The sequence below is a fragment of the Marmota monax genome, unplaced genomic scaffold (genome assembly GCF_021218885.2).
Source record: "Marmota monax isolate L192 unplaced genomic scaffold, Marmota_monax_Labrador192_F-V1.1 WCK01_AAM20220418_F8-fsc00017, whole genome shotgun sequence".
Lineage (NCBI taxonomy): Eukaryota > Metazoa > Chordata > Mammalia > Rodentia > Sciuridae > Marmota > Marmota monax.
In genome coordinates this window covers 7,679,981-7,707,684 of record NW_026695241.1, presented here as the reverse complement: position 1 = coordinate 7,707,684, position 27,704 = coordinate 7,679,981, and the positions used below count along the sequence as shown (strand labels likewise).

At 34.5% G+C, this 27,704-nt stretch overlaps 1 protein-coding gene across 5 annotated transcripts in view; it reads right to left on the bottom strand.

Moving 5' to 3' along the window:
• The window catches only part of Eml5 (EMAP like 5), a 190,995-nt gene that overhangs the window by 117,540 nt on the left and 45,751 nt on the right, over positions 1-27,704 (bottom strand). For all 5 annotated transcript variants that reach the window (XR_006851029.2, XM_046440696.2, XM_046440697.2 and 2 more), the window contains exons 7-10: positions 27,340-27,541; positions 17,755-17,892; positions 2,877-3,133; positions 1,250-1,462 (exon numbers count right to left, since the gene is read on the bottom strand). Coding sequence is in view for 4 of the 5 variants with exons in the window: in XM_046440696.2 (XP_046296652.1) it covers positions 1,250-1,462; positions 2,877-3,133; positions 17,755-17,892; positions 27,340-27,541 (810 nt within the window). In the remaining variant the exon portion in view is untranslated. The remainder of the gene's footprint in view (positions 1-1,249; positions 1,463-2,876; positions 3,134-17,754; positions 17,893-27,339; positions 27,542-27,704) is intronic.

The window sequence follows — 27,704 nt, the reverse complement described above, 5'->3', positions numbered from 1 at the left end:
CTACATATCTGATCAAACTATATTAGCTGTTCCAATAATCTGCATTCTAATGTTTGTCCAATAGCTTTTATCAACAAGACAAGTAAATCTCATTATAGCATCTACTATAAGTATGGATGTTCTAGAACATTAACTGCACCTAATATAAAGATCCATGCATAGAAAAGAATTCTTTGACAATTAAAGCTCAGAAGAAACTTGGATTTTCCTAAGGAATAAGAATGAATTTTTAAAAAATCCACAATGAAAACTATTTTGTGCCCTGATTCATTTTATTTTTGTTTACAGGAAGCTCAGAATCAAATTTGATTTGATTCAAATCAAATCAAATTCATTTTCTTTATCTTGTTTTAATGTGTACTTCTATTTATATTTCCTCTGGTACTGATTCTTTAATTATTTCAGTATTAATAGACTTGTTATAAATTGATTTAAAAACTTTATGAAACAATGCATGGAACAGATGAAAGATTACTAATATAGCATTTCATTCAATGATCCCCAGATCTGTAAATAGAATGATTGATATCATTTTAGAAGACATCCAATAAAAAAGGATACATAAAGTATAGAGGAAACAACAAATAAAAAATCATTTTTTACATCTATTATTGAAAATCAATGTCAAAACAAAAAATGCTAAAGACTGAAGCAAAACATGCTCATTCATCAAAACCAACAAGTTAGTAAGTTCTGAGTTTATACACTTGACTACTTCCTTATTCTTGAGAAAATAAAATAAAATTTCTCCCAAAATATATGTATACAATAAGCTAAATTATTAAAGATAATAAGTGATAAGAAAAGTATAACCATCATTGCAATTTAACTACATGAAACAATTCAGGAAGTGGGAGAAAAAAATTTAAAAAAAAAAAAAAACAGGTCTTGGGAATGAGGTTGTGGCTCAGTGGTAGAGTACTTGCCTAGCATATGTGAGGCACTGGGTTTGATCCTTAGCACCACATTAAAAAGTAAATAAATAAATAAAGTTACTAAAAAAAAGAAGAAACAGGTCTAGTCCATTTGTTATAATGTATAAATTCAAAATAATTTCATAATAAAAACTTCATGACCAAAAATAAATGTAACATATGACAATAATACAGAACTTGCAAAATAAAGGCCTTTACCAAGCAGTATACATTTTTAAAAATATGAAATCCTGTTACCTATTTCAAGATTGATTTTCTGCAAGAACATAAGTCTTTTATAAGAGCTTACTTAAAATATTTAAAAGAAGAGATACCTTTTCTTAAACATGGATATCGGAATAATTTTATAATTCCATAGTCATCAGCTGTAACTAAAACTTGGCCAATATAATTTCCATCTACTGAATTTATATCATTGATATCTGAATATTTGGGCCAAATTCCATTTACTTCAAGGCCTGAAACACATGTCCATGAAGCCCAATGAACACCTTTGAGTTCTTCTTTACTTGTCACTTCTTTTCCCCCTAAAAATAAATCAGTCTGAATTTAAGAAGTTATTTCACTTATTTTTTTACTCAAGCTTAAATTTTACTGATAACATGGTGATCTCAAATTTTAAATATTTCCCACCCCAATTAGAGGAGACTATGGGAAAAAGTAAGTGTGGTTAAGGAGAAAACAAAATGCAAGAAGCTTTTTAAAGAAGCCACCAATGGAATTATACCAATTCAGAGACATACATAGATTTAATATGATTTATGGCTTAGCAGGTTCACTATGCGAATCCTATTAAAATAATGACACAGATTAACCACAACAGGGTGAGTTATAAGAGAAGTAAAAGCTATGAGAAAGTGGCTATGAGAAACCTAAGACACATAACTTACAAAGAGAACTAAAAAATACCAAAAAAGGTAGGATTGGTGGAGAGTAATACATTTACATCTGGTAAAAGAATTTTAGAACTCAGTAAATTTTCATTACATATAGATCACTAATGAAAAACTTTTGCAGAAAAACAGTAATTTATGTGGCTCATCTTATTTAATAAGTTCTTGGAAGATAGGGACTAATTAAACATCATATTAACTAAAGTACTACAAGGTTAATATTTTAATGATTGTTTTTATTCTTCTATTTTTAAATCTTTGATTTAGTTTGTTAGCTAGATTATTAGTATTTGCAAAATTTATTTGAGGCAACCACAAACAGATAAATAATTTATGGTTACACATTTGTAGCAATTATATTTACTTAGTTTCACCCAAAAGATGACATTTGACTCTAATACACAGTGGAATTTTACCATATACTGGTCACATGGTGTGAAATTTAATATAAGTCTGTCTTCAATTCTTCAAGTAAAGGAGGTTTAATTAAGAAACAAAAGAATACAGAATGGTGGTTTCTAGGGACTGGGAGAAGTGGTGGGGATGGGGAGATCTTGGCAAAGAGTACAAAGTTTCAGTTATACAGGATGAATAAATTCTGCAGATTTAACGTATAGCATGTTGATTACAATTAATAATATATTATTGCACAGTATACTTTAAATCTGCCAACAGATATGGTATTAAATGCTCTTACCACAAACAAAAAATGGTAACTCTGTGAAGTGATGAATATATTAATTATCTTTATTGTGGAAAACATTTCACAATGTACAGCATATGTACATAAGGACATCACACTGTACATTGTAAATATATACAACTTTTATATGTCAATTGTATCTCAATAATCCTCAGGGGGGAATCCTAGAGAATTTCAACATAATGTGGTAGCCCCATAGAAAAGAAATGCTTGAAATGTTAGCTCAGTTCATCCTTGATTTCCTATGCTCAAATGAAACTTATTTGCTACTTCTTGTGAAATTCTAAAATATTTTATAGACACTAAAAATCTACAAAATATATATGTTTTACTAGAAAAATTTACCTGGCATCCTATAAAAAAGTCTTTTCCCATTTCCATCATTTGTCTGTAAATATCTACTATCTGAGGACCAGTCCAGATGAGTGATGAAACTAAGTGATCCAACACATTCACCAACTTTTTTATAACGCTGAGCAACTCCATAAATATCAACTGAGCTGTCATTGCAGCCAACAGCAAGGTAAGTTCCATCTGGTGAATATTTTAACTCATGAATTGCTTCCTTCCTATCTTTAATATGTACAACTTCCGTCATATCTCTGTTAAAAAGAAAAAAATGAGACCATGTGAACAATGTCACAGCAAAATTCTGTTTTCAAAAATGACCATAAGGCTGTACCAAATGTTTATAAACTATAAAATAAATGTAAATAAATACTATTAGTTCAGGAATAATTATTTTGGGGACAATAACTATATGTCAGAAGTAGAGAAAAATGGGGCTGGGTTGTGGTTCAGTGATAGAGCACTTGCATAGCAAACATGAAGCCCTGGGTTTAATCTTTAGAAGGGAGGGTGGGGAAGAGGAAGAGGGAGGGAGAAGAAGACAGGGAGAGAGGAAAAGAGAGAGAGAGAGAGAAAGGAAGAGGGACTGAATTTCAGTTCATAAATTATCTGTACATTGTTTAGAGATTCCTACTAAATCTGGAGCCATACAATAAAGGAAACAGGATTTTTATGATAAAAGTTCTTTGTAAATACTGAGTTCATAAAAAAACTTAGCTATAAACACTATAATTTTCAAATACATTTTTATAATGAGCCAAATATATAAAATTACATTCAGGAAATAAATAAAAAATATGAAAAGAATGTTACTTCAGCAATATTTTTGAATATATATCTTTATATGGCCATCATTAGTTATTTTTACTTCAAGCTTTCACTTTTTTAATAGAACACAAATTCCTCCCTTAGGGATCATATCAACCAGTGAAGTTTAACTTTTTCTTCAATGATGCCTTATAAACAAGTTTCAAAAATAACCCAGGTATTGGTAACAGCCTTAAAAACAAATAGTTTATCCCTTCTAATTTCCAAAGTTTTTAGAACTGGTGAAGAGGATGGGAGGCAGAGAGAGAAAAAGGGTAAATGATAGTTCTAATTGGTGCCAGGAACTTTTCTTCTTATAAATTTTGCATCACATATCTGATATGCTCCATCTAGACAATTTTAGAAATAGAACTGTTTCTCAGTTTTTAAAGTTTCTAAATGGACAATTTAAAACAATCAAACTCAAATTTCTTTACTAATGCTGAGTACTTACTTTGTTTTAGCATTAAGGATTCAAACTTAGCTTCTATGAAAGATAGATACGAAGTTATTATGATAAAAGGTGATAACTGTTCAAAGGGAATTTGTGAAGAAATTGAAAGAAGGGTTATAAAGAATAAAGAATAAGGCAGGAAGGAGCCAAGGAAGGGTGAAACCTAATATGAGCATAAAACCTGAGGAACTGGCAAAGTCTGAGAGAAGTTTTCTAGGAAGAAGATACAGCATGAGCTGAAGTTTGGAAGTATTCAAGTGTGTGGCATATTTGAAGAATAGTGGGTAATGTAATGTAGATATAAATATAAACTGGCAAAGTAGAAAATGATGGGATTAAAGAGATAAATTGAGGGAAACCTGTTACAGATCTGATATGTTGCAAAGGAGTTTGGATTTTAACATGGTGTTAACCATATAAAGAAAGAGATAAAAATCAGCCCCTTAAGTGCAAAAAGGGAACCAAAACAAAACAAAGAAAAACCAGTGTATGTGACACAGAATGCCAGCAATTTACCAAAAATTCATTTCTCCATCTTCCTAGACTGAATTTCTCAGGTTCCTTTGCAGTTAGTCTAGCCACCATGAGATGTGAAAGGAAATCATGTGAACCATTTCAAAGCCATGCTTTTTTAGAAAGCAGACATACCCTCTTTAAACACTTTTGCCTGTCCTGCTGGCAAAATATAGATATGACAATGAATCCTAGGGACTGATAAAGCATAACACAATGAAAGGAGCCTAGGTCTTTGAGTTGCCTAGGAAAAGAAAGTCACTCATTGACTTCAGGCTGTTACAAGTGCAAGAATTAATCTTCAGTTAAACCTCTGCCATTATACAGCTGGGACATGTAAATTATAGCAGTTAGTGATTGCCCTAACCAATAAATATTAAAAAGAGAAACAGAAAAAGAGCCCTAAGATAGACCAGATATTGTAATGTTTAAAGATTCTATACTTTAAAAAATTTTTCCTGGTTAAAAATCACTTTTGCCTAGACCTTATAACTTGCCAGGTCCTCTTCCTAAGCACAGACTCACATAACTGTCTCTATCTTTCCTAGACACTCCTTCAAGTTATAATTAAATCCATGCACCTTATTTCTCTTTGCTTACATCTATCCATCCACTCTGTAGCTATATAGAGAACAATTTATGGTAGAGCATGATTTCTTTTAAGAAGAATGTCCAAGGTACTATTTGATAGTTTTTACTTTTTATGCTTCCCTTATTAAAAATGACATAATTTTCACAAACCTTAATTAAAATGTTTCTGAAAATTCTTCATAATGATTTCAGTACTTTTCAACCATATTTTTGTTCTAGAGACTTTTGTTACTATACCCTTTCCCTTATCTACTAAAGCATGAATGTACACACACAATATAAAACAGCAGTGATGGAGAGAGAGATTCTGGTTGACGGATTGATTTTACAGTATGTATTATGTTGCTATGAATACAGAGTTTATGTAATTGTGAATTATATGACTACTGTCCCTTATAAAGAAGTTTCTCTAATTTAAAGAACAAAATGTTATTAGATAAAAGCTTGTTAATTAAAAGAATTCTGGGAGCCGGGGGCATATGTCGGGGATAGAGCACTTGTCCAGTGTGCACAAAGCTGGGTTTGATTCTTAGCACTGCAAAACAAAACAAAACAAAAACTGTAATTTGGATGAAGACTTTTGGGGAAATAATAGGTGAATGCTGTGGTTTGTTTTAAAAAAAAGATGGAGGTAAAAGTCTGGGAATACTTATGAATTAACATAATACATCATCAAGATACACAGTGTTGATAAGGGAATATAACAAAATAATCATTCCTAGAAGAGGGAGTCTACAGTGACATTACCAAATGAAGTGGGGTAGAGATCCATGATGTCTAAACTTTATTCTGGGACTTAGCTCAGCAAAAGATAGAAACTGGGAGGTAATGGATCCATGGTACAGCAGAGGTAACACTGTATGAAAGAGCTGATAACAAAATAAAGTATTCAAGTTCAGTTTGAGAAAGCCATTGTAATTGTACTAACACAAGGGAGCTGTAGCATGAGCTGAGTCTGGTTAGGAAAGTAGAGGAAAAATCATGAAAGGCCTTGTGGGTCCTGTTAAGATTTGTGGCCTTAATTTGTGAGTTTAAACTAGGTTAGATGCTTTACGGAGATATGGCTTTGCCTTGGTATATCACCTTATACCCTAATTTAAGAACAGTATGTTATGAATAGGTATATAGCTTAATGATAGAGCTCTTTTTAAATTTTTTATTGTTCTAATTAGTTATACATGTTAGTAGAAAGCATTTCAACTCACTGTACACAAATGGAGCACAACTTCTCATTTATGACTGTACATGATGCAGAGATACACCATTCATGCACTTGTACATGTACACAGGGTAATCATCTTCATCTCATTCCACCATTCTTTCCACCCTCATACCCCCTCCCCTCCCCTCTCCTCACTCTCCTCTGTTCAATTCCAAGTTCCTCCATTCTTCCCTACCTAGCCACACACCCCCAATATGTATCAACATCCTCAAATCAGAGGAAACATTTGGCCTTTGGTTTTTGGGGATTGGCTTATTTCACTTAGCATGATATTCTCCAGCTCAGTCCATTTACCTGCAAATGCCATAATTTCATTCTTCTTTAAGACTGAGTAATATTCCATTGTGTGTGTGTGTGTGTGTGTGTATATACATATATATATATATATATACACACACACCACAGTTTCTTTTTTTTCCCTTTTAACTCCTTTTAATGTTAGGCATCAAAAGAATTTTAATATTTGCCTATACATTTAAGAATGTCATAGCACATAAGGATTATTTCCTAGTTATTCACAAGTTTATGTAATATATGCAGTTTGTGTAATATTTCCAGTTGAAAATTCTCAGTGAGACAAAACAACAGTTCATGTTAAGAAATTATTCAAATTAAAGCATAATTTAATTACTTTTCCTTGTTAAAATACATATGTAACACAGAACTTCCAAAAAACATATAGCTAGGTCTAAGATGAAAATAAATACAGCATCAACTGTGAACAGTGACTGGTATGTGTAAGTCATTGGTGGCCAATCATTTTAGGCTATAGATTTATAGATTCTTGAGTTTTTAAAAATTTTAATTGCTTTTATTTTTTTAAATACATGACAGCAGAATGCATCACAATTCTTATTACACATATAGAACACAATGTTTCATATATGTGTTTGTATATAAAGTATGTTCACACCAACTCATGTCTTCCTACATGTACTTTGGATAATGAAGTCCATCACATTCCACATTCCATCATTGCTAATCCCCTGCCCCTTCCCTTCCCCCCACTGCCCTATCTAGAATTCGTCTATTCCTTCAATGCTCCCTCTCCCTACCCCACTATGAGTCAGTCACCTTATATCAGAGAAAACATTCAGTATTTGTTTTTTTTTGGGGGGGGGGATTGGCTAACTTCACTTAGCATTATCTTCTCCAATGCCATCCATTTACCTGCAAATGCTATGATTTTATTCTCTTTTATTGCTAAGCAATATTCCATTGTGTATATATGCCACATTTTTAAAATCCATTCATCTACTGAAGGGCATCTAGGTTGGTTCCACAGTTTAGTTATTGTGAATTGTGCTGCTATAAACATTGATGTGAATGTGTCCCTGTAGTATGCTGTTTTTAAGTCCTTTGGGTACTGACCGAGGAGAGGGATAGCTGGGTCAAATGGTGGTTCTATTCCAAGTTTTCCAAGGACTCTCCATACTGCGTTCCATATTGGCTGCACCAATTTGCAGTCCCACCAGTAATATATGAGTGTGCCTTTTCCCCTACATCCTCGCCAACACTTATTGTTGTTTGTCTTCATAATAGTTGCCATTCTGACTGGAGTGAGATGGTATCTTAGAGTAGTTTTGATTTGCATTTCTCTAATTGCTAGAGATGATGAACATTTTTTCATATATTTGTTTACTGATTGAACATCCTCTTCTGAGAAGTGTCTGCTCATGTCCGTGGCCCATTTATTGATACTACAGCTTCTTTATCCATTTATCTGTTGAAGGGCACCTAGGTTGGTTCCATAGTTTGGCTATTGTGAGTTGAGCTGCTATAAACATTCATGTGGCTGCATAACTGCAGTATGCTTATTTTAAGTCCTTTGGGTATAAACTGAGGAGTGGGACAGTTGGGTCAAATGGTGGTATCATTCCAAGTTTTCTGAGGAATCTCCAAACTGCTTTCCAGAGTGGTTGTACCAATTTGCAATGTATGAGTGTACCTTTTCTCCCCAATCCTCGCCGATATTTATTGTTGCTTGTCTTCTTGATAATTGCCATTCTGACTGGAGTGAGATGAAAATCTTACTGTAGTTTTGATTTGCATCTCTCTGTTAGAGAAGTTGAACATTTTTTTCATATATTTGTTAATCGATTATATGTCTTGTGAGAAGTGTCTGTTCAGTTTCTCAGCCCCTTTAGTGACTGCATTATTTGTTTTCTGATGTTAAATTTTTTGAGTTCTTTATATATCCTGGAGATTAATGCTTTATCTGATGTGTATGTGGTAAAGATTTTCTCTTATTCTGTAGGCTCTCTCTTCACATTACTGTTTCCTTTGCTGAGAAGAAGCTTCTTAGTTTGAACCCATCCTACTTACTTATTTATTTATTTTTATTGGTTGTTCAAAACATTACAAAGCTCTTGACATATCATATTTCATACATTAGATTCAAGTTGGTTATGAACTCCCAATTTTACCCCAAATACAGATTGCAGAATCACATCGGTTATACATCCACTGATTTACATATTGCCATACTAGTGTCTGTTGTATTCTGCTACCTTTCCTATCCTCTACTATCCCCCTCCCCTCCCCTCCCATCTTCTCTCTCTACCCCATCTACTGTAATTCATTTCTCTCCTTGTTTATTTTCCCATTCCCCTCTTACATGTAATTTTGTATAACAATGAGGGTCTCCCTCCATTACCATGCAATTTCCCTTTTCTCTCCCTTTCCCTCCCACCTCATGTATCTGTTTAATGTTAATCGTTTCTTCCTGCTCTTCCTCCCTGCTCTGTTCTTAGTTGCTCTCATTATATCAAAGAAGACATTTGGTATTTGTTTTTTAGGGATTGGCTAGCTTCACTAAGCATAATCTGCTCTAGTGCCATCCATTTCCCTGCAAATTCCATGATTTTGTCATTTTTTAGTGCTGTATAATACTCCATTGTGTATAAATGCCACATTTTTTTTATCCATTCATCTATTGAAGGGCATCTGGGTTGGTTCCACAGACTAGCAATTGTGAATTGTGCTGCTATGAACATCGATGTAGCAGTATCCCTGTATCTCTTTTAAGGTCTTCAGGGAATAGTCCGAGAAGGGCAATAGCTGGGTCAAATGGTGGTTCCATTCCCAGCTTTCCCAGGAATCTCCATACTGCTTTCCAAATTGGCCGCACCAGTTTGCAGTCCCACCAGCAATGTACAAGAGTACCCTTTTCCCCACATCCTCTCTAGCACTTGTTGTTGTTTGACTTCATAATGGCTGCCAATCTTACTGGAGTGAGATGGTATCTTAGGGTGGTTTTGATTTGCATTTCTCTGACTGCTAGAGATGGTGAGCATTTTTTCATGTACTTGTTGATTGATTGTATGTCCTCCTCTGAGAAGTGTCTGTTCAGGTCTTTGGCCCATTAGTTGATTGGGTTATTTGTTTTCTTATTGTTTAATTTTTTGAGTTCTTTGTATACTCTGGATATTAGGGCTCTATCTGAAGTGTGAGGAGTAAAAATTTGTTCCCAGGATGTAGGCTCCCTATTTACCTCTCTTATTGTTTCTCTTGCTGAGAGAAAACTTTTTAGTTTAAGTAAGTCCCATTTGTTGATTCTTGTTATTAACTTTTGTGCTATGGGTGTCCTATTAAGGAATTTGGAGCCTGACCCCACAATATGTAGATCGGAGCCAACTTTTTCTTCTATCAGACGTAGAGTCTCTGATTTGATATCTAGCTCCTTGATCCACTTTGAGTTAACTTTTGTGCATGGCGAAAGGAGGGGATTCAGTTTCATTTTGTTGCATAAGGATTTCCAGTTTTCCCAACACCATTTGTTGAAGATGCTATCCTCCCTCCATTGCATGCTTTTAGCTCCTTTATCAAATATAAGATAGTTGTAGCTTTGTGGATTAGTCTCTGTGTCCTCTATTCTGTACCATTGGTCCACCCGCCTGTTTTGGTACCAGTACCATGCTGTTTTTGTTACTATTGCTCTGTAATATAGTTTTAAATCTGGTATCGCTATACCGCCTGATTCAGACTTCCTGCTTAGAATTGCTTTTGCTATTCTGGGTCTTTTATTTTTCCATATGAATTTCATGATTGCTTTATCTATTTCTACAAGAAATGCTGTTGGGATTTTGATTGGCACTGCATTAAACCTATAGAGAACTTTTGGTAATATCGCCATTTTGATGATGTTAGTTCTGCCTATCCATGAACAGGGTAAAGTTTTCCATCTTCTAAGATCTTCTTCTACTTCTCTTTTTAGGGTTTTGTAGTTTTCATTGTATAAATCTTTCACCTCTTTTGTTAGGTTGATTCCCAAGTATTTTATTTTTTTTGAGGATATTGTGAATGGAGTGTTTTTCCTCATTTCCGTTTCAGAAGTTTTGTCGCTGATATACAGAAATGCCTTTGATTCATGCGTGCTGATTTTATATCCTGACACTTTGCTGAATTCATTTATTAGTTCTAGTAGTTTTTTTGTAGACCCTTTTGGGTCTTCTAGGTATAGAATCATGTCTTCTGCAAATAGTGATAATTTAAGTTCTTCCTTTCCTATTTTTATGCCTTTAATTTCTTTCGTCTGTCTAATTGCTCTGGCCAGTGTTTCGAGAACTATATTGAATAGAACTGGTGATAGAGGGCATCCCTGTCTTGTTCCAGATTTTAGGGGGAATGCCTTCAATTTTTCTCCATTGAGAATGATGCTAGCCTGAGGCTTAGCATAGATAGCTTTTACTATGTCGAGGTAAGTTCCTGTTATTCCTAGTTTTTCTAATGTTTTGAACATAAAGGGATGCTGTACTTTGTCGAATGCTTTTTCTGCGTCTATTGAGATGATCATATGGTTCTTATCTTTAAGTCTATTGATGTGGTGAATAACATTTATTGATTTCCGTATATTGAACCATCCTTGCATCCCAGGGATGAATCCTACTTGATCATGGTGCACAATTTTTTTGATGTGCCTTTGTATCCGATTCGCCAGAATTTTATTGAGGATTTCTGCATCTAGGTTCATCAGAGATATTGGTCTGTAGTTTTCTTTCTTTGAGGTGTCTTTGTCTGGTTTCGGAATCAGGGTGATGTTGGCCTCATAGAATGAATTTGGCAGAGCTCCCTCTTTTTCTATTTCCTGAAATAACTTGAAAAGTATTGGTATTAATTCTTCCTTAAAGGTTTTGTAAAACTCCGCTGTATACCCATCGGGTCCTGGGCTTTTCTTGGTTGGAAGTCTTTTGATTGCTTCTTCTATTTCATCTATTGATATTGGTCTGTTTAAGTTGTGAGTATACTCCTGACTCAGTCTGGGCAAATCATATGACTTAAGGAATTTATCGATGTCTTCACTATCTTCTATTTTATTGGAATATAGGTTTTCAAAATAATTTCTAATTGTCTTCTGTATTTCTGTAGCGTCTGTTGTGATATTGCCTTTTTCATCCCGTATGTTAGTAATTCGAGTTCTCTCTCTTCTTCTCTTCGTTAGCATGGCTAAGGGTCTGTCGATCTTATTTATTTTTTCAAAGAACCAACTTTTAGTTTTGTTAATTTTTTCAATAGTTTCTTTTGTTTCAATTTTGTTGATTTCCGCTCTGATTTTAATTATTTCTTGCCTTCTGCTACATTTGCTGTTGTTTTGCTCTTCCTTTTCTAGGGCTTTGAGATGAAGTGTGAGCTCATTTATTTGTTGGTTTTTCCTTTTTTTGAGGAATGACCTCCAGGCGATGAATTTCCCTCTTAAAACTGCTTTCATTGTGTCCCATAGATTCCGATATGTTGTGTCTGTATTTTCATTTATCTCTAAGAATTTTTTGATTTCCTCCTTTATGTCTTCTGTAACCCATTGATCATTCAGTAACATATTGTTCATTTTCCATGTGATGTAGGATTTTTCCTTCCTTCTTTTATCATTTGATTTCCAGTTTCATTCCATTATGATCAGATAAAATGCATGGGATTATCTCCACCCCTGTATATTTACTGAGGGTTGCCCTATGGCATAATATATGGTCTATTTTTGAGAAGGATCCATGTGCTGCTGAGAAAAAAGTATATCCACTTGGTGATGGTTGATATATTCTATATATGTCAGTTAAGTCTAGGTTGTTGATTGTGATATTGAGTTCTATAGTTTCTTTATTCAACTTTTGTTTGGAGGATCTGTCCAATGGTGAGAGAGGTGTGTTGAAGTCTCCCATAATTATTGTGTTGTGGTCTATTTGATTCTTGAACTTGAGGAGAATTTGTTTTATGAACGTCGCAGCACCATTATTTGGTGCATAAATATTGATAATTGTTATGTCTTGTTGGTGAATGGTTCCTTTTAACAGTATATAATGTCCTTCCTTATCCCTTTTGATTAACTTAGTCTTGAAGTCAATTTTATTCGATATGAGGATGGCCACCCCTGCTTGCTTACGAGGACCGTGTGTGTGGTATATTTTTTCCCAACCTTTCACCTTCAGCCTGTGTATGTCTTTTCCAATCAGATGTGTCTCCTGGAGGCAGCATATTGTTGGATTTGTTTTTTAATCCATGTTACCAGCCTATGTCGCTTTATTGGAGAGTTTAAGCCATTAACGTTTAAAGTTACTATTGATATATGGTTTGTACTTCCAGCCATGTTTGATTATTTATCTTCTTCTTTTTTTTTTTAATTAGTTTGTTTCTCCATGATTAGCTTTCCCCCCGCCCTCTGTCTTTACTGAGGCACTTCCCACTGATGGTTTTGGTTATTGTTTTTCATTTCTTCCTCGTGTAGTGTTTTGCTCAAGATGCTTTGCAATGCTGGTTTTCTGGCTGCAAATTCTTTTAGCTTTTGTTTATCATGAAAGATTTTTATTTCGTTGTTGTACCTGAAGCTTAATTTTGCTGGATACAGAATTCTTGGTTGGCATCCATTGTCTTTCAGTGTTTGAAATACGTTGTTCCAGGATCTTCTCGCTTTTGGCGTCTGTGATGAAAAATCCGTTGTTAACCTTATTGGTTTACCCCTGAATGTAATCTGCCTCCTTTCTCTTGTAGCTTTTAATATTTTCTCTTTGTTCTGTATATTGGATATCTTCATAACAATGTGTCTTGGCGTTGGTCTACTGTGATTTTGTGTGCTCGGTGTCCTGTATGCATCTACAATTGGTATATCCGTTTCCTTTTTTATTTCTGGAAAGTTTTCTGTAATTATTTCATTCAGCAGGTTACTCATTTCCTTGGTTTGAATCTCTGTACCTTCCTCTATCCCGATGACTCGTAAGTTTGGTTTTTTTATATTATCCCATATCTCTTGGATGTTTTTCTTGTGATTTTTTACCAGCCTTTCTGAGTTGGCTAGACTCTTTTCAAGATGATATATTTTGTCTTCATTATCTGACGTTCTGGCTTCTACTTGCTCCATTCTGTTAGTGATACTCTCAATTGAGTTTTTAATTTGGTTTATCGTTTCCTTAATTTCTAGAATTATTGTTTGATTTTTTTTATAATCTCTATCTCCTGATAAAGATGCTTAACTTCTTCTTTTATCTGTTTATGTAATTAACTTTCAATGTGTTCTTTCACTGTTTGGATTTGCTGTCTCGAATCCTCTTTAAGGTTCCATTCCATCTGTCTAAGGCATTCCTTGAGTTCTTTATATGACCATTTTTCTAATGACTCTAGATCCTCCTGAATATTTAGGCTGTCCTTCATTGTTTGTACTCCTTTTCTTCCTTGCTTTTTTATGCTGCTCATGTTACTTCTTGTTCTGTTTGACTGCTGAGTTACTGTTTACTCTTATAAATTTATTTGATGCTTGGGAGGAAATACATTAGAAGGGAAGGGAAGAATCCTAGGCACTGAGGATTGGAGACCCGCCCAGTCTGGGACAAGGAGATGCTGCACAGTGAATGGTTCCCACCTACTTATTGATTCTTGATTTTATTTCTTGCAATTTAAGAGTCTTGTTAAAGAAGTCAGGTCCTAAGCTGACATGATGGAGATTTGGGCCTACTTCTTCTTCCATTAGGTGTAGGGTCTCTGGTGTAACCTTGCACAAAACTCAACTCAATGATAGAGCTCTTTTAAAAACACATATATATTTTTTTAGTTGTAGATGGACATGATACATTTATTTTATTTGTTTTTATTTTTATGTGGTACCAGCGATTGAACCCAGTGCCTCACACATTCTAGGTAAGCGCTCTACCACTGAGCCACAACCACAGCCCTGACAGAGCTCTTAACTAGCATGCATTCTCTTTCCAGCATTACAAAGGGGGAAAAAATCAGTATGTCAGATTCTAATCTATTCTATATTTCTCCAACCATAAAGTAAATATTCCTGTGAGTACAGCTGTATTCATGAATCCTGCTTTATCAAATGGAGAATAAAAAGCAAACCAAGCATAATGACTTGGTAAATTTAGGATTTTGTGAGTTACAATTCTGTGGTTAAGGCATTTAACAGTTAAAATAAGCATCCCAAGGATCTTGATAGCAATATTGGATTCAGTTGTGAAACTACAACCTTAATTAGAGATAAGAACTTATTCACCCAGTTTGCTGCATACAATAACTGAAAGGACAAGTAAATGTGTAACTGAAAGGGCAATTAATGTATAAATTATTAAAAATCACTACTTTTTAATGCATACCATAGCATATCAGCTATATGATAGGAATTCTAATTTTTTATATACATTTTAAATTCTTGTAAAGCTTCTATAATTTAGCATTCCACTTCAATTCCAATACTTCTAATACTTTAAATTATTTCAAAATAAAGAAAAATAAAGTTGATCACAGATATTACTCATAGTGTCCAGTATTTCTATTTATGATTTCTAACTTGAAAGACTAAATACCAGCCTCCAAATAAATTAACCAATGAGAAGAAGAATAAATGTCCAATCTTAGATGATTATAGTCAGAAAGATTCTAGAATTAATAATCAAATAAATTTCAAACTTAGAACTGAGAACCTAACAGGAAAGTTTCATAGTCTTTTTTTGTGGGGAGAGGGGTACAGGAGATTAAACTCAGGGGCACTCAACCACTGAGCCACATTCCCAACCCTATTTTGTATTTTATTTAGAGACAAGGTCTCAATGAGTTGCTTAGAGCTTCACTTTTGCTGAGACTGGCTCTGAACTTGAGATCCTCCTGCCTTAGTCTCCTATGCTGCATGGATTACAGGCCTGTGCTACGTGCCTGGCCTCATAGTCTTTTATCTCAGTTTAAGAAGCTATTTTGACATGATAAAATAAGGCAACACACCAGTTGCGTCGTGCATTCCTGTAATCCCAGTGACTCAGGATGCTGAGGCAGGAGGACTATGAGTTCAAAGACAGTGTTGGCAACTTAGCGAGGCCTTAAGCAACTCAATGAGACCCTGTCTCTAATAAAACATAAAAAAGGTCTGGGGGTGTGGCTCGGTGGTTAAGAGCCCCTGGGTTCAATCCCTGGTACCAAAAAAAAAAAAAAAAAGGCAACATGAGATATTTATAGGGATATGGGGAAAAGTACTAATTAACATTTAAATTTTATATACTTAAATTGCAGTTTAAAAACCTAGTTTAAAAATTCCACTTATCAAAGGTACCTAGAATAGTCATGTTCTATCTTTCTTAGAGAAAGAAAACTGAGTGGTGGTTGTTAAGAGACTCGGGGGAGGAGGAGATGAAGAGTTGTTGTTTATGAGTTTCTGTTTGGAAATGTTCCAGGACAACCCAGTATGTGTATGAGAACAGGCACCAAGGTGCAGTGAAGCTGAAGAAAGAGAGGCAGACAGATCTAGGATTGCACAGAGTGTGATTTATTGGGGGACTTAGTCACAGAAGCATGGTCCTAGGCAGCAGCAAAACAAAATAGATCCTGCAATTTGGGCCAGAAAGAGAGGCACATACATTGTTTAGAACAAAAATTACTTCATCCAAGCCAGAATGTACCTGGTTATCCTAAGCTAATACCAAAGAGCAAGGCACACTTCTGGTGCCAGGGTATGATTTAAAGCTCCACACATAACATTCTATAGGTTTTGTCTATTTATAGTACGCTGATAAATTATGCAGGAAAAATCAGCTGGGGTTACCCTGGAGGCAATCATGACAAGTATAACTGGGGGTGACTGCAGTTATGTCACGATGAATCCGACAGAAAGAAGAAACATTTTAGAGATGGATGATGGCAATAGTAGCATAATGTGATGTTCTTAATGCCACTGAATCACACATTTTAAAAACGTCTGAAAGTTAAATTTAAATTAGTATATTTTACCACAATAAAAAATAATTTAAAAGAAAAACTGTAGCATGTCTCATTGTAAAATCTATTGCAGAAAGAGGAATCAGCATGCATAGAAGCTCAGATGTATAAAAGAACACGATATATCTGAAGAAATTAAAGAAGTTTTGTAAAGATGAAGGAAAGAGTCCGAGATGTAGAGAAACAGGCTGAAGACAGAGGCAAAATCATGTTAAGGACTAGAAACTTCATTCTAAGGACAGCACAAAATCTTTCACATACTTTGGAAAGAGGAAGAATGTAAACAAATGTGTTTTAAAAGGAATCACTATCACTGTAGAGGGAATAAAGGTCTAGAGGGAAGAAAAACAAGAGGTGAAGAGACCAGCCAAGAGGCTATCCTACCAACTCAGTTCAGAGATGACAAAAGGGCACAATGGTGAGAATGGAAAGAAGATTAATATGAGGACTATTCAGAAACAGACTCTCTAGAATAAGAAAGGCAGAGAAAAGTGAACTAATGGTTTCTGAATTGTATAGCTGGGTAGAAGATCATTGAGCCAGCAAAGAAAGATTTCATAAATACTTACCCTTGCCAACATATGTGTATCTAGGGGAATTTTTCTTATGTCTACATAGAATTAAAATTGTATGTATCTACCTATAATTCAATACAACATGTAAAATGCTTTAACAAATTATTTAAAATTTCTAATTATCCAACGAAGAGCATTTTTTTGGGGGGGGGGACCATAAAGCTGTAAGTAACAACAACAACAAAAACCATTCACCCATTTTCAGAGCCTTGGGGTTGTTTAATGGTAGGGAATTATTATTGAAAATCAATACTACCAAAGAAAGAAAGAAGTCAAGACCCAAACTTTATTGCTCAAAATTTCAGCCAAAAATCTGTTAAGCATTCTTAACTTCCCAAAGATTTTCAATTTATTTAGTTTTCTGACAAATTTCTTTTTTATAAATATATTTTATATTTAATGAAACTAATATCTGAAACATATGTTAACAAGAAGTGTGAAAGAAAGGATAAATAAAATCAATGTAAAATATTCTCTCTCAACGAACACAAAATTACTGTTTCCATTTCTGCTCTAATACCATACCTTACTCTAAGAACAGTAAATGAACCATCCTTCATTCCAAGGGCAAGATGGATTCCATCTACGTTTACAGCTGCACAACGAATTGGTTCCTCCATATTACATCTTGCTATTAATGCATGATCTACTAGGCTCCAAATCCTGTAACATTTGATTTAAAATTAAAAATAGTAGTTAATTAATGTGTACTTTAAAATAATGATAGACTATGAAAAAAATTGGTTAAAATAATCATCTCACTTTAAGTAATATGAATCTAGACTTTTCTTTGTGTGTGTGGGGGGGGGGCTGGTGATGGCTAACCCAAGCCTTGTGCATGCTAAGCAAGCACTCAACCATTGAGTCACATCCCCCAGCTCTCTAGATATTTCAATTATCTTTGCTTTGTGCAAGGAATTCTTACTGTGAAAACAGGAATATTGTTCATGCTTAAAATGACAGAGGTTGATAGAAGTTTTTGTTCTTAAAAATGATATTAATTTGTCCTAATCATTCATTTTAGGTAGATGAATTGTAAATGACCAAAAATAACCATCTCTCTCTCTCTGTATATAAAGATATTTATACATAACCTTAAATTGCATATATAGCCTTTTAAATTTAAGTGCAACACTTAAAAATATTCAATTCAAAATCTGTTTCAGACTACATGGTAGAAATCAACAATGAAAAAGGTATTGTTTGAAAAATGAGGACTATACTTTCAAAAGACAAAATACTAATCCAAAATACTAATGAAAATTAGTTAATTTTTTAAATAAGTCATAATAAAATTTTTCACATCAAAATTTGTGGAATACAGCTAGAATAGTAATGAGGAGAATGTTTAGGAGTTTTAACTGCATATATTATGAAACAAAGGCTACAACTTAATGAATAGGCATCTACCCCAAAAGGTCTGAAAAATATCACTAAAACTAAATAGTTTAAAAAATGTTTTTATAGCAGTATTCTTTTTAAAAATGTGTTGTTTAAAGAAAAAATTATTTTTCTACATTATTTTAATAACCAATTCCAATAATTGGTCTGCACATATATAATCATATTGCTCATAATGACGTTTGTTTCTTCCTTTCTAATTCCTCTGCCTTCCTCCCTCCTATCTCTCCATTTCCCTGGACCTGCCATCTTCCCTCTCTATTTGAACTTACTGTGCTGATGCAGACATCTAGTCCACAGCTGAATGGAGTAGTGAAAGTGGGCACCATTGTCTTTTTTCTGACTTCAAAGTTAAAGTTTCAATGTTTTATCATTAAGTACTGTATTTGCTGCAGAATTCCTACTCTCTTACCACAGATGTCAGCAAACCACAGCCTGTGGAACAAACCAGGCCGCCTTTACCAATTTTTGTATAGTCTGAGAGCTAAGAATGGATTTTACATTTTTAATGGTTAAAAAAAAAATTTAAAAAGATAAAATTTTGAAACACAAGAAAATATATAAAACGTGCCTATAAATAAAGTCTTATGGAAACAGTCATGATCAGTTATTTAGATATTGTCTATGACTTACATATCACTACAGAGGTAGAATGTAGATGTTGCAAAAAAAGAAAGACATTCACTTTGTACTACTTGGTGCACTACAAATTGCAGGTACAATCATAACTTGAAAGAATTTCAAGTGCAATGTCTACTACATGGCAACATTTTATTATTTTTATTACCATAGTGAACATCTATCATGTTGAGACAAGTGTAAAGAAAGTAATTTTGAATGTTGCATTTTTTTAAAAAAAATTTAGTTGTAGATGGACACCTTTATTTGATTGATTGACAATGATTGATTTTTATGTGGTGCTGAGAATGGAACCCAGTCCCCCACACGTGCCAGGCAAGTGCCCCACCACTGAGCTACATCTCCAGCCCCTGAATGTTGCATTTTTAAGGAACAATGGATTACAAATGATACTGTTGATTAGATAGCAAAGCACTGTGTTTATTATGTAATTTTACAAGTAATAGTGTTTATTATGTAACACTATAGCTGTTAGAAGCATACAAATTAATATTACCAGATTGAACACTCATCATAATACTTTCAACTAATGGGAAAACAATAGTCAAAATAGTATAAAATTTAGGACAAAATCTCTCATCAGAGAAGAATTTCTTTGCAAATCTAAAATTTGAAATGAGGTCCCCACAAAAGTTAAGTTTCAAATAATGGCTTATTTGTAAGTCAAGCAAGGAAAGCTGTTCATTAGTGATGAGTGAAGTAAATAATTTTGGGATGCAGCAGCAGAAGAATTGTGTCCAGAGAAAATACAGTAAGTGAAAATTTAGCCTTTTTTCACAAGAACTGTAGCTCAAAGGGTTAAGAATACAAGGAATGTGTCAGTAATTAATTTAAAAACTGAATAGTTTTTCCTTGAATCTGGATAAGTTAACAGATGTTAACCAATTTTGCCCACTTGTTTATTTGAGAAGTCAATGCCAAGTTTAATATGACTAAAGAATTAGCTACTATGAATAGTCTACATAGAACTATAGGCAAGAATATTTTCAAAAACACTGAGAAAACATTAATTCAATACAACCTAAACTGGACTCTACTAAAAGGAATTGTAGTTGATGGTGGTAAAAATATGGAAAAAAATGGCTTAAATAAATTCATGAAGATTCTGAAAATATAAAGTATTTAAAGTTTGTGGTTATTTACTATATTATTCTTCAGCAGATACATTGCAAGAAAAAAAAAAACTTTTAAAAAACTCTTCCATGTGTTTTTGTACCAAAAGTGTTAATGGTAAACTTCACTTGCTCTTGTAGATATATTTTTAGTGCTATGAATTTTTCTCAAAAATAGAAGCTGAAAAATGCTCACTTACACTACCTCATAGCTGTTTGATGGCTTAGCAGTGATAATGCTAGATAGATAGTTTAGCCATGAGCAGGTAATAGGAGGAAGGACAATGAAGGGTTGTAACTTACAGGGAGGAAATCAGACATGTGCACCAGAGAGTCCATGAATTATAGGACTGGGTATCACAGGGAACCTTCTCAAAGCAGACAAGCATCTGGAAAATGGGAGGTGGTATGCCAAACCTCCTCCAGCCATAGTTTATTATAACCATTAAGCAAACTGTTTCAATATATATCATGCATGCCTATTCATCGTGACCAGATCTTCATGACCCCCCCACTTCTTGTCAAAGGTTATCACTAAAATCATGTCACACCCACCCCTGTGACTAGGTCATCATAACCCTCACAAAATAAACTTTCTGAGGGCTAAACAAAGGGGTAATATACCACTTAAGAGGGTATAAGAGAATAAAATCAGAACAAAGGGACACAAAGCACTTAAAAATCTCAACTCTTGTCCTCCCTGGAGGTGGTCCCTTTAGTGCCTGGGAACATCTGTACTCTCACCCTTTCTAATAAACTCCTGCTTGTTCCTGTGTGATTCTCATGAGATTATTTCTGAGGATCCCAAGAACTGGTGCCATGAACCCCCATGGCTGCTTCAGCTCCACAGGTGAGTCTCTTTATTTTTATTTTTATTTATCCTTTTTACTTTTTTGATAGCTTAAGTAACACAGCAGTAAAACAAAATCAATTACATCTGTGTAGAGAACCAGGGATTTAATTGTAAACTTTGATAATGTTCTGTATTGAGAACAAGAGGAGTGTTTTTCCTCCTTTACCTGTGTCTTAGTTTGGGCCTCTGTAACAGACTATACTATAGTCTGGGTGGCTTAAACAACCACCCAGAAGTTCTGTGGCCTGGGAAGTGCACAGTCAAGGTGCTAGCAGGTTCATTGTCAGGTGAGGGCCTACAACCTGGCTGCCTTCTTGTGACATCTGTAATGGGCACCTTTAAAATTGGGAATCTGAAGAAGTACCCAGACACTGTCCTGACATTTTGTCCTAATATGTTATTTTTTCCTTCCCAGTTCATATCAAGCCCCCAAAATCCAGAGCCAAGGGATGGGCAGAACCAGACTTCCTATGCGTATGCATACCTTTTGCCTCTCCCCTTTCATTCTCTCTCTATATGATCCTAAAACTGTTGTCAATACAGGGAATACAGATTTCTAGAGCAGTTGTCTTGCTGGTTTTTAGACAAACCAAAAATAAATTCATTTCTTGTTTCATCATCATTTTTCTGTTTGTTAATTAGATGTGGCCAGTGGTTGAAACTGGTCTGTTGGGACTCCCAGAGTCAAGCCTCTGGCTGGGGTCCCTGGGTAAAAAAAAAAAAAAAAAAAAAAATTACAATAAAATTTTATTGTTATGTCTCAGACCCAAAACTAAAATTTTTCTGAACCAAAGAACTGCTCTCAAAAGAACTGTTCTCAAGCACAATTATAAAACACTGAACAGCTTTAAAAATTAGCTTTTGATGTAGACTTGATATTGTTTTTTAATAAATTCAACACAATTATAACACTAGAGCAGTACTTATATGTGAAACCTCTGTGCTAAAGTAATTTGGATAACAAATAATGCTATGTAAATAATAATTAGCATCAAAAGTTAAGAAGTGATATCTCCATTCCCACACAAATCTGCATCTGCTATAAACAGACAGACAGACAGACAGGTTAAATATGCTTAATCTATAGTTCTGGCAATGTATATAGGACTACCCTCCTATATACATTTCATTTCTTGTTTCATCATCATTTTTCTCTTTGTTAATTAGATGTGGCCAGTGGCTGAAACCGGTCTGTTGGGACTCCCAGAGTCAAGCCTCTGGCTGGGGTCCCTGGGTAAAAAGAAAAAAAAAATTACCATAAAATTTTACTGTACTCAAGATCTCAAGAGAAAGTACCACAAGAGAAAGCCATAAACAAAGTTCAAGTTTATGCAAGCGAAAAAATGCCCTCAGGGCAAAAGTGACTTTGGCTCTTTGATGCTCCTAAATTTTCATTTTGTTTTATAAAATGTTTGAACAGTTCCTTACTATCTTGTCAGTTTTTTAAAGCCTTCCAAGGCAATTTACACTTTAATGAGCATCTCTGGTGGTTTTCATTAGAAGAATCCTTTCCAAACAAATTGTCACCAATAATAGAAACAGAAATATGAACAATTACTTTCTAAAGGACCAATTGCCCTTTTTTCAGCAACTATACAGCAGCTGGTAATAGCAATTCCATAAGGAAAGAAACTATTAAAACAGTTCCTAGGGACTGGGGTTGTGGCTCAGCGGGAGAGGGCTCGCCTCGTACATGCGAGACCCTGGGTTCGATCCTCAGTACCACATAAAAATAAATAAGTGAAATAAAGGTATTGTGTCCAACTATACTTAAAAAATAAATATTTAAAAAGAAATAGTTCCTAGCAAAGCACATGGATAAAGGGCAGCCCATATAGCAAGTTTCAACAGAGCTATGGCACCTTCCATCCCCATAAAATAGACTAGCATAATGAGAGTAAATGGCATGGCTGAGTAGTATATTGTAAAGACAAATTAGTAGTTATCAATAATTAGTCTGGATGCCCACTCCACCATTTAAACCAAAGAAAACTTTACACACATGAATGGTTAGACCTAAAAAACAAAGGCATTAATGTAAACTAGATATGGTAGCACATGCCTGTAGCCCCAACTACTCCAGAAGCTGAGGCTAGAGGATCACTTGAGCTCAGGAGTTTGAGACCAACCTGAGTAATACAGCAAGATCTCATCTCAAAAAACAAAGAAACAACAACAAAAACACCACTAATGTGCAGGAAGAATACATAGGATGAACAACCCTAATCCACAATTCCAAAATCTGAAATGACACTGAAAACTTCCATATATGACCTCAAGTGATGCTCACAATGCAAGTGTAGTAAAAAATACTATATAAAATTACTAGGGCTGGAGTTGTAGCTCAGTGGTAGAGTGCTTGCTCACACATGTGAGGCACTGTGTTCGATCCTCAGCACTACATAAAAATAAAAATAATGTGTCCATCTACAACTAAAAAAATATATATATTTTTAAATTACCATCAGGAGTTGGGGATACAGCTCAGCTGGTAGAGTGCTTGCCTCACATGCACAAGGCCCTGGGTTCAAGCCCCAGAACCACCAAAAAAAAAAAAAAATTACCATCAGCCTATATGTATAGGTGTACACGAAACAATTAATTTTGATGTAACAGGGTCTACTCCACACTTTGTGTGTGAACCTTGCTGCTCCTTCATTGGAGACTTATTTTAATAAAACTGTGTTTTTGTTATTTTCCCACTTCTTTTTCTTCCTCTTCTTCTCACCCGCCCTAAACACGAGGAAGCAAGATGAATATTCTTCCCATCTTAGGCTGTTACAGTGTCCTACAGCTTACTGAACACAAGAATGAAGGAATGTGTGCCAGCAAGATTTGCAGACTTGGAAACTGGTGCCAGTAGGTCTGAGCAATGGCTAACTCCAGGCTACCATGTAAAAATGAATTGTGTGTACCCTTTTATAGGTACATCCAGAATTTCCATTTAAAAAGCTCTTTGTTCCCTTTTACAAGGGGGACAGTAGCTTTTTAGGTTGCAACTCTCCTTATTTTCAAGCAAATTAATAAAACTCTTTCCTTTTTCTCAAAACCTTGTCCTTGTTATTTGTATTGGCATCAGGGATAAGGATGAAGCTTTTGGTAATATTTAGACATGGGTTCCATTCTCAAGGTATCTCATTATGTATATGAAAATATTCCAAAAATTCTCAATAGAGGAACTATTACCTCCAAAAAGTAAAAATGAGTTATTAGGTGTGAAAAATCTAATTACAATGTTTTATACTCCTATAAACGGCCACAATATAAAAACAGATACATAGTTAGTTTTGGTATTGAAATTTCACAAAGAAAGGTTGAAATTTTTTTTTAAAAAAGTCTAAAGTTTCACTGGGAAAGTAACAGTGAAAAAGAAAGGTTGAGAAATATTGATCTCAACAATGCCCATCAATCCTTGCTAATACCAAAAATGGAGGAGGATGAGGAAGAAGAGGAGGAGGAGGAGGAGAAAAAGAAAAAAAGACTATATATTACATACCATCAGAGGAGAGCTAGTTTTCGCTACCTAGGAAATATTCTTGGTAAAAATTCATAACTGCATTTCATTAGACCTCTAGATCTACCTATCAGTTTATAGGACACAGGGAACAGAGAATGTGTTAAAGTATTCTCTGGGTCTGCAATTAGCCAAACCTAGAACATGGAAAACTCTACAGAGTAAAGTCTTTCCTCAACAAATGAACTGTAAGAAAGGGGGGAAATGAAAGAAAAAAAAGCTATTGAATAAGAGACTTAACAGACATATCAATAATTGCAAGATATAGACTTTATTTGGATCCTAATTCTAAGAAAAAATAAAATTTACATGAGACAATCAGAATTCCTACATTAAATATTTTATTATGTTCAAGGAATGCTGTGTGAAAAAATTATAATGATGTTTAGAGTTATGTTCTTTTTTTTAGTTGTTGATAGACCTTTATTTTATTTATTTATATGCGGTGCTGAGAATCAAACCCAGTGCCTCACACATGCCAGGCAAGTGCTCTATCGCTGAGCCCCAGCCCCAGCCCCAGCCCCTAGAGTTATGTTCTTAAGATACAAATTGAAATATTTACAGATGAAATGGGGGGAAGAAAGACAAATGACAAATGAGAAAAGATATCTCAACTTATACCAATGACCTAGTTCTCAAACATTAGTGTACAATGTAGTCATTTTGAAAAAGACCCCCTTTTAAATTAAAAGCTCTAAATTGTTTTAATTTCAGAACTTCTTCATCCTGGGAATGCAGTCTTGTGGCCTAACTGGGCTCTTGAGAACCCAAGATTGTGACTGCTTCTGATCAATATACCTAGCTAAACCACACGTGTATTTCCTCCCTTTTATCCTACTGTACCCTCTTTCCTCTTATAAAAGCTTTCTGTGCCCAAGTCTCAGGAGATGGAAATCTAAGAAAGAAAAGCCAGCTTTGAATAAAACCTATTTTCCCTTGCCAGTCCATTTCCTAAGTTTCAGTGAAATTTTATGAGCAGTAAAGTCTTTCCTTTCTGTTTACATTTTGGAAAGTGTTATGGTTTAGATGTAAGATATCCTCCAAAGCTCATGTGTGAGACAAAGCAAAAAGATTTAGAAGTGAAATGATTGGGTTAACCCAATCAGTGAATTAATCCTGACAGGGATTAACAGAGTGGTAACTAAAGGCAGGAAGGGTATGCTGTCGGAGGTGGTGTAGGAAGCATAAGAAGCTGTGCTTTTGATGTTTATATTTTGTGAGCTGAGAGCTTAGTCTCTCTCTCTCTGCTTCCTGTTGCCATGCTCCCAGCTGCTTTCCCCTGCCACACTCCTGCTATGATGTTCTGTCTTACCTAAGCCCCCAAGGAATGGAGTGGCCATCTATGGACTGAGACTTCTGAAACCATGATCTCCAAAATATACTTTTTTCTTCCTCTAATTGTTTTGTCAGGCCTTTTGGTTGTAGCAACAACAAAGCTGACTAAAACAAAAGGCTTACTAAACTGCTGAATTTCTGATATCAGGTCTTGGAAAAGGCCTGACAATTTGCATTTCTTACAAGTTCCTAGATAATGCTGATGTTGCTAGTATAAGAATCATACTTTTTGAGCTGGGGTCAGGACTCAGTGGTAGACTGCTTGCCTAGCATGTGTGAGGCACTGAGTTCAATTCTCAGCACCACATATAAATAAATAAAGGTCCATTGACAACTAAATTTTTTTTTTTAAATCATACTTTGAAAACTACTGTCATAGACAAAGGGCTATTTCTTCAATATATAGACAGAAATTTTTAGATTCTATCTTAAGTCAATTAAAGAAAAAAACTAGTGAACTAATTAAAATAGGCAAAGAGCTTAAACAGGTCACAGAAAAGGGAATACAAATGGCCTTTAAACATAAACATACTTAACATTTCTCAATATGAAAGAAATATGTATTTTCAAATCTATTTTTCCACCTTTTCAGTAATAATTAGTGCTGGCAAGGGTGTGGGAAAACAGGCACTGTTATATATTGGTAAGTGTGTAAATTTTTGCTGCCTCTATGTAAGGCATTTATCAAATTTAAATTGCACATATCCTTTGAACATTAAGAATTTATCATAGAGACATTTATATATGTACAAAATGACAAATGTATGATATTTGTTGCAAACACTTCATTTATTAAGTACACAAAACTAGAAGAAAGTAAACTGCTAACAATAATGGATTCATTGAATAAATTACAGTATATTCATACAGTAGAATATCATATGGCTGTTAAAATGATATATGTAGCTCTTTATATCCTAATATGGAAAAAATGCTAGATATATTTTTTTTAGTTGCTGATGGACCATTATTTTTATTTATATGTGGTGCTGAAAATTGAACCAAGTGCCTCACATATGCTAGACAAGTTCTCTATCACTGAGCCACACCTCCAGCTGCAAATGCTAGATATTTTCAAGAGAAAAAAAAAATCAAAATCTTTCTAATGGTTATAAATTCTATAATTTGAAATACTTATTAATTATGTTCATTTGATATACTGTAAGCCATAAAATTTAATTCTAAGCTTTGAGTGTTTTTTTAAGTTTATTTAAGGACAGATTCCAGTCTATACAATTACTTTATAATTTGCTTACCTGACTGAACGATCATCACTTCCAGTCACAGCCAAAGGTTTAGTAGGATGAACAGCAAGTGCCCAAAGTTCACCTTCACAATGCCCTTGCATAATTAGGAAAGGTTTGTTTCTTTCATGCACCACAATTTCAAAAATTTCACTGTCTTGTGTTCCAACTAAAATGTGGTCACCTCGCCAACAAACACTCCTCACAGACAAACCTAATGAAACGTATATTTAATATCAATATTGTATGTTATACCAAAGCTATAACAATATAATGCCAGTATTCCTAATTGAAAATTAATTTTTGTACCTGTTATGCCATGGATGTAAGATAAAATAAATATGGGAGTCCCTTGATCCACACTCTTACTTTCTTCA